Source organism: Gekko japonicus, unplaced genomic scaffold (assembly GCF_001447785.1).
Source record: "Gekko japonicus isolate JY-2015 unplaced genomic scaffold, Gekko_japonicus_V1.1 scaffold2, whole genome shotgun sequence".
NCBI classification, from domain to species: domain Eukaryota; kingdom Metazoa; phylum Chordata; class Lepidosauria; order Squamata; family Gekkonidae; genus Gekko; species Gekko japonicus.
The window spans coordinates 307,729-315,767 of NW_015175358.1; the positions used below are offsets into that span (position 1 = coordinate 307,729).

An 8,039-nucleotide genomic window follows, 5' to 3' on the forward strand; every position below is an offset into this window, starting at 1 on the left:
AATATATATATTAAAAAATGAAAATTATACAATGTCCTAAGTTACATTTCTCATGAAGTCTCCAGGGGCACTGCAACCCACCGGGAGTCTGTTCAGCAGTTGAACTACAGAGCAGATCTGCAAGCGGTAATTCCACGAGTCAGTGATGGCTGTCTCGGGATTGGTCCCATTTTACACCAGTCTGTCAGTTCTACGTCAGCGATTGGGTTCAATCCATTGGGAAGTTCTCCTGCAGAAGCGCGACTGAATAGGAGCTGCTCGGCTTCTAATAATTTCAACCGGACTGCGCGGGAGAACTTCCTGACGGAGCGGGCCCAGGCTCTACCTTAAAAGCCGGAACAGAATTTAGTCTGGAATATTTCGCAAGATCACCTTAAAAAAACAAAAAAACCCAGCTTGCTTTGCACAGAGGAGCACCCAAAGGTCTGAAGCAGCAGCACTGAGCACACGGGGCTCCGTGGATCTCTCTGGAACGGCAGCACATTCTTCCCGGAGCTCCTCTCCTGGCCTCAGTAGTAGAAACAGCCAAAGGCAGCTGCCACGCAGAAGAGGCTGTCCTGGGGAAACAAGAGGAAGGAGGATCAGGGAGAAACGAGGCCCAGAGGCAGAACAGAAAGAGACGCCAAGAGCTTTAGTTGTGGTAGATTTTCCGGGCTGTCTGGCCGTGGTCTTGGCATTGTAGGAACCTCACGTTTTGCCAGCAGCTGTGACTGGCATCCTCAGAGGTACAACACAGAAAGATGGAGTACTCTCTGTGTCGAGGTGAGAAGGAAAATGGGAGGCAGGAAATTTATATCGACTCAGGAAGGTGGGGTAGGGCTGAGTCATTATCTTGTAGGAGTTCCCCAGGCTGTGAACATGCTAATGGAGGAGCTTTCCTGAGGAGGTTCTTTTGCATGTGGATTGGCTGTTGAAATTCTAATCTTATCTGTAGCACTATTGTAAGATGTAGAGCCTTTTGTGTTTTTCAGGAGAGGAAAACCATGCCCTATTTATTTTTAAACTCTCTTCTTTCCCGTTGAAATTGTGTTTATGAATTTCAATGACTACCCTATGTAATCTGACATAGCAATTGGATGTGTTGTCCAGCCTTTGGTACAGTTGTCTGATTAAAGCTTTGCCATTAGCAGGTAAAGCTGCGGTGGCTCAAGTGGTTAAGACGCTGAACTGCAAGTTGTGAAAGGTCAGTAGTTCAGCAGTTCGAGACCCGAGTGTGCCGCATGACGGAGTGAGCTCCTGTCTCTAGTTCCAGCTCCTGCCAACCTAGCAGTTCGAAAGCAAGAAATTGCAAGTAGATAAATAGGTACCACTTCGGTGGGAAGGTAACAGCATTCTGTGCGCCTTGGTGTTTAGTCATGCCGGCCACATGACCACGGAAACATTTTCGGACAGCGCTGGCTCTTCGGCTTTGAAACGGAGATGAGCACCGCAACCCTAGAGTCGGATTCGACTGGCTTTCGAGCAAGGGAACCTTTATCTTTATTAGCAGGTAGTTGCCTCTCCCCCACACATCATCACATTAGACAGGTAACTGTGGATGTCCATGCCCCCCCCCCCCCCCCCCCCATAATGCTTTGGAGTCATCAAAGCATTCTGCAGCTGAGGAGGTTCTTTTGCATATGGGGAAGGCCTCGGCCTCTGTGCCCTGTTGTTGGCTCTCAAGAGGAACTGGTTGGCAACTGTGAGACAGGACGCTGGACTAGATGGACTCTCACTGGTCTGATCCAGCAGGGCTCTTTCTGCTCTTTTACTGATGTTACTCTAAGTATGACAGTACAATGTTGAATCCGACTCTAGGGGGCAGTGCTCATCTCCGTTTCCAAGCCGAAGAACCAGCACTGTCCCAGGACTTCCCCATGGTCATGTGGCTGGCATGACTAGCCGCTGAAGCGCATGGAACGCTGTCACCTTCCGACCGAAGTGGTACCTATTTATCTACTTGCAATTTCTTGCTTCCGAACTGCTAGGTTGGCAGGAGCTGGGGCCAGAGATGGGAGCTCACTCCGTCAAGCGGCACTCGGGTCTCGAACTGTCCGAACTATGGACCTTCTGGTCTGCAGCTCAGCGTCTTAACCTCTGAGGCACCGCGGCTACACGGTGGTGGTAAGTGCCATCAAATCACAGCTGAGTTAGGGTGACCCATTAGGGTTTTCAAGGTAAGAGACGAACAGTGGCGGTTTGCCACTGCCTGCCTCTGCGTAGCAACCATGGATTTTCTTGCTGGTCCACCCAAGCACTAACCAGGGCTGATCCTGCTTAGCTTCCACAATATGGCAAGATCAGGCCAGCTTGGGCTGTCCACATCAGAGGAAACCGCTATCAAGTCTTAGCTGACTTATGGCAACCCCGTAGTGTTTTCAGGGCTGACTTATGGCAACCCCGTAGTGTTTTCAGGGCAAGGGACATTCAGTGGTGGTTTGCCACCGCCTGCCTCCGCATAGGGACCCTGGACTTCCTTAGAATCGTAGAATGTTAGAGTTGGAAGGGTCCTTACAGGTCATCCAGTCCAACCCCCTGCACTCTGCAGGAGCACAGCCGGAAGAGAGCCCTACAACATACCCGAAAGGTGGTCGTCCAGCCTCCGCTTGAAAACGTCCAGCGAAGGAGCATCCACCACCTCGCGAGGCAGACTGTTCCACTGCTCAACCCCTCTTATAGTTAGGAAGTCTCTCCTGATATTTAGCCGGTAATTCCCTTGTAATTCCCACCCGTTAGATCTAGTCTTGCAATCCGGAGCAAGAGAGAATAGATCTGCTCCACCTTCTCCATGACAGCCCTTCAGATACTTGAAGACTGCAATCATGTCCCCTCTAAGTCTTCTCTTTCCCAGGCTAAACAGACCCAACTCTTTCAGCCTTTCCTCATAAGACTTGGATTCCAACCCTCTCGCCATCCTGGTTGCCCTTCTCTGGACACGGTCGAGCTTGTCAACATCCTCCCTAAAATGTGGTGCCCAAAACTGGACACAGGACTCCAGGCGGGGCCTGACCATAGCAGAATAGAGCGGAAAGACCACCTCCCGTGATCTGGACACGATGCTTCTGTGAATGCATCCCAAGATTGCATTCGCTTTCTTCACAGCCACATCGCGCTGCAGGCTCATGTTTAGCTCGTGATCAACCAGAACACCTAGATCCCTTTCACATGTGCTGCCGTCAAGCCAAGTCCCTCCCATTCTATATCTGTGCCTTTGATTTTTTGTACCTAAGTGTGGGACTTTGCACTTCTCTCTCTCTCTCTGTCAAGCGGTCTCCCACCCACATACCAACCTGGGCCGACCCTGCTTAGCTTCCGAGATGGGATGAGATCAGGGTATAGTCTGGGCCATCCAGTTCAAGACAGGAGATGAACAGAGGTGGTTTGCCATTGCCCGCCCCGGTGCAGCAACCCTGGGCTTCCTGAGTAGTCTCCCCATACTAACCCGGGCTGACTTAGTTTCCAAGAGCTGATGTGATCGGGCTGGCCGAGGCCAGTCCAGGTCGGGGCAGAAATTTCACTTACATTTATGAAAACGTCCTGAGCGTAGTTGTCTGTGTCTGCGTCCCAGAAACATCGGGCCGCCATGCTGAAGAAATAAACAGGGAACCGTTTGTGAAGGAGGCAAAAGTATCTGTTGGTGACAACCATCAACATTTGAATATTATTTCGTTTCCCAGGGGGCAATGAGTGAACGTTCCCCTCTTTCGGGTCTCCTGATCTGTGTGAAAATTGCTGGGGGGAAATCAGACTGCATGTCTGTCAAACTCGCTTTCCACTGTATTGCTCGCTTGCCATAGAAGTCGGGGGGGGGGGTGTCAAGAGAGTGTGAATTCTAAAGGCTTTTGCTTTCAAATGCTTTGAAGAAGAGATTGGAGTTATACCCCCACCCTTTACTCAAGAGTCTCAGAGTGGCTGACAAACTCTATTCCCTTCCCCTCCCCACAACAGACACCCTGTGAGGTAGGCGGGGCTGAGAGAGCTCTTTCGAGGACTGCTCTTTCAAGGACAGCACTTGTCAGAACTATGGCTTGCCCAAGGTCATCCAGCCAAGTGCAAGTGGAGGAGTGGGGAATCAAACCTGGTTCAAACCAGATTAGAGTCTGCGCACTTAACCACAATGCCAAACTGGCTTGAAGTAGATTGCTGCTTGCCTGGGAACATCCGCCGGCCTTGAGTCTCAGTTTACACCGTCTGGCTTTTGTCTACGTGTTGGGGGGGGGATGTCACCAAGGTGGCAACAGACAGTCGTTGGTTTGGGCGGGTGGAGTACCTGGGGGTGATTGGCTCGCAGCCTTTTAGTGTCCCTGTTTGAACCTTGTATAGCTATGGCTTTCACGCCTCCACTTTCAGTCCTAACACAGCCAGTGTACTGGCTGGATCCTATCACTGTCTCAATAAACTTATCCTTCCTTGAAGTGAATGGTGTTGAGAACTGATTTGTCCAAGAGTCTGACAATGTACGGAGAAAGAAAAATAAATAAATGAGGATGTATATAGCTACATTCCAGATGCTGCAAAAACATAATATTAGTTACACCAAATAACCTTTACTATCTAATCACCTTGGGTATTGCTCAGCCATGATGCAACTTGACAACAGATCACAAAATCGTTTTTAGAGGGGATGTTGTTGAATTTAGCTTAAGCTGCACAACAGATAAATGGAAGCTCAGATGCTTTCTTCACCATTAACTTTAATTAACTTTCTAAGGAGGAGATTTTCCAGGACTCTGCTGCAGAAAAGGAATTGAACTTACTTCACTCCCTCGCCTCTCTGCTCTCCAATCACCACCTGCACCACTATTTTGTATCGGTGAAATCCTTTTTCTGCAAACAGAGAGAAGGGAACCAAACAAATTAGAAAGGATGGAGAGATCTCCTCCCGCATGCTCATAGCAAATCTGGATGTTAGAATAGGAGGAAAAAGAACATCCATGGAGAGGGAGGGAGGGAGACAGAGAGAAGAAAGATGAAGGAGAGTTGGAAAAGATGAGACATTACCTTTCAAGGTATCTCGGATTTTCTCGGATAGCTGTTTGGTGATGGAAGGGATTTCGTCAGGGCTGTACTGCACACCGGCTAGCTCCTCCTTTAACACCACGTGGATGCACTCTTTCACAATAGAGGAGCGGAATCTAACAGGAGGGAAGACAGAACATCAGAAGAGCCCTGCTGGATCAGACCAGTGGCCCATCTAGTCCAGCATCCTGTCTAACACAGAGGCCAACCAGTTCCTCTGGAGGGCCAACAACAGGGCATAGAGGCCGAGGCCTTCATAAGAACATCACATGAGCCCTGCTGGATCAGGCCAGTGGTCCATCTAGTCCAGCATCATGTCTCACACAGTGGCCAACCGGTTCCTCTGGAGGGCCAACAACAGGGCACAGAGGCTAAGACCTTCCCCTGATGTTGCCTTCCATCACTGGGATTCAGAGGTTGACTGCCTCTCAACATGGAGGTTCCATTTAGTCACCATGGCTAGTGGCCACTGATAGACCTCTCCTCCACGAATTTATTTAATCCTCTCTGAAGGCTGTTTATTCCTGTGGCCATCACTACAGCCTCTGGCAGCAAATTTCACATTCTGAAACGCTTGCTGTGTAAGGAAGTCGTTCCTTTTGTCTATCCTGAATCTACTGCCCGTCAGCTTCACTGGATGCCCTTTAAAATGTTTGGATAGTGAGAAAAGTTCTCTTTGTCAGTTCTCTCCGACCCATGCATAATTTTATCAACCCCTATCATGTCCCCCCCTTAGTCTTGTTTTCTAAATTGAAAAGTTCCAGACTCTCTAGCCAGTTTGGTGTAGAGAAGAAGAAGATTGGATTTATACCCCGCCCTTCACTACCCAGGAGTCTCAGAGTGGCTCACAAACTCCTTTCCCTTCCCCGCCCCACAACAGACACCCTGTGAGGTCGGCGGCGCTGAGAGAGCTCTGGCAGAAACGGCTCTTTTTCAAGGACATCTCTTGTCTGAACTATGGCTTGCCCAAGGTCATCCAGCAGCTGCGAGTGGAGGAGTTGGGAATCAAACCCTGTTCTCCCAGATTAGAGTCCGCGCACTTAACCACTGCACCAAACTGGATCTCCTTGTGACGATGTAGTGGTTAAGTGCGTGGAGTCTAATCCGGGAGAACCGGGTTTGATTCCCCACGCCTCCATTTGCAGCTGCTGGATGACCTTGGGCAAGCCGTAGTTCTGATAAGAGCTGTTCTTGAAAAAGAGCCGTTTCTGCCAGAGCTCTCTCAGCCCCACCTACCTCACAGGGTGCCTGTTGTGGGGAGGGGAAGGGAAAAAGGAGATTTTAAACTACTCTGAGTGAAGGGCGGGGTATAAATCCAATCTCCTCCTCCTTCTCTCCTCCTAGGGAAGATCCTCCAACACCCCCCCTCACATCATCTCTGTCGCCCTCCTGTGTGCTCTTCCCAGCTCTGCACTGTCCTTTTTGAGATACGGGGACCAGAACTGTACACAGGATTCTAAATAAGGCTACACCATAGATCTATCCAGGGGCATTACAATATCAGCCATTTTATTCTCAGTCACTTTCCTAACAAAGAGTCTGTAATTGTCACTGTATCTCTTGTATCACAGGACTTGCATTTCAGGGGGTATCATGGGCTATAGTAGTAGGAGGAGGCAAAAAACCCCACACTCCACTGATGGGGCTTAGATTTGAGTCCGTGAGCACCGTAGAGACCAAAAGGATTTTTGGGACATAGGCTTCCGAGAGTCAGAGCTCCCTCTGCCAGATTTCTAAGGTGCAACTGGACTCCAACCAAGCTCTTCAACTGCAGACCAAAATGGCTGCCCTCTGAAAACAACTCCTCTGGTGGAAATCCGTCAGCCGTGGAAACATTCTGCTGGATCCGAGCTAGAGATGTAAGATTTCCGAAAATTTTGAAGCTCGGGAAAAAAACAGAATTTTTCGGAAAAATTGGAAAAAAAATGCTACCTGAGCATTTTTCCTTTCCAGATTGAAAGTCATTCTGTTACTTTAGGAACATAAAATATGACTATGGACATTTTTAACTAGCATATTAAAAACATAGTGTATCCAAACAATTATTACAAATAGAATACCCACCCACATGCAAAAACAAAACCGAAACCTTTTTCTTTTCTTGTGACAACAGCACCTCCTAAAGGAAGAAATACATCTTGTTCTTGCATTGGAGAGTTCCGTTTGTAACCTAGGACTTGCTTGTCCTCAGTGCACAGCGATTAGATCAATCTGATACCATACGTATTTTTTAGAAATGATTTGGAAAATATTTGAACATCTTATCTTAAAATATTTTATTCATCATGTTAAAATAAAATGTCCCATAATCAATTTTTTTCAAACTTTCCGGAAATTTCACATCTCTAGTTCCACCACCATCAAATCTTCCAACCCAAACTTGGCAACGGCCCCCTGAGCCTCCCCCCCCCCCCCCTTTTCCCCCTTCTTTCCCCAAGATTGGGGGGGGGGGGAGGTTTGTAGGAACGGGGCTGGCCAACCTTGCAGGGCTGCAAAGCATCTTGAACCCCAGAAGTCTCATTTATTAAAACTCGCAACCAAATTAAGCGCGCGCACACACACCCCTGCCCCAAATTTTACAATTAAGATGAAATAAACCCGGGAAGGTGGGGGTGGAAGTGTCACCAACCAGCCCTGCCCCTCGACTGACTTGTGGTGGAAGGCCGGCCGCAGGCAATAGGCGCGGTTGGAGGGGCTCCCCGGGGACTTCAGGGCCGAGGTCAACGCCGGCTCCCCCATGGCCGAGGCCTCCGCCGCGCCCCCACGCCCGCCTCTGTCGCCATGGCAACCACCTAGGCCGCGGCGCCTACTACTGGCGTCGTGGGACCATAGATTTAAATGAAGGGTAGAGCGGCCGGACAAGCGGACCGCACTTCCGGTTAAAAGCCATAGAGACGGTACCAGGCCTACCTTATACGGGGGAGGTAGAAAAAAAGGCTAGAGGGGCTTTTCGACTCTTCCGGCCTTCCGCTCGAGCGCCCAGCACGCACGACGCAGAGCCCTGTCACCGTAGAGGTGGAGAGCCTAGAGCGACACCGCCC

General features: G+C 49.5%; 1 protein-coding gene across 1 annotated transcript; it reads right to left on the minus strand.

The window, feature by feature from the left end:
* TCTEX1D2 (Tctex1 domain containing 2) lies at positions 1–7,791 on the minus strand. The gene is made up of 5 exons (XM_015425272.1): positions 7,649–7,791; positions 4,981–5,114; positions 4,737–4,806; positions 3,502–3,565; positions 1–557 (listed from the first exon to the last, which is right to left on the minus strand). Exons 1-5 carry the CDS (start codon positions 7,735–7,737, stop codon positions 510–512), a joined length of 405 nt encoding a protein of 134 aa, XP_015280758.1. The 5' UTR covers positions 7,738–7,791; the 3' UTR covers positions 1–509.
* Between the last annotated feature and the right edge of the window lie 248 nt (positions 7,792–8,039).

Bases quoted from the DNA above. Each gene is read 5' to 3' on its own strand.
- TCTEX1D2 (XM_015425272.1), bottom strand. From the start codon at position 7,737: ATGGGGGAGCCGGCGTTGACCTCGGCCCTGAAGTCCCCGGGGAGCCCC. The intron at 4,807-4,980 runs GTAATGTCTCAT...CTCTGTTTGCAG, and splicing joins AATCCGAGATACCTTGAAAG to AAAAAGGATTTCACCGATAC. The intron at 3,566-4,736 runs GTAAGTTCAATT...TTATTTCTTCAG, and splicing joins CAGAGAGGCGAGGGAGTGAA to CATGGCGGCCCGATGTTTCT.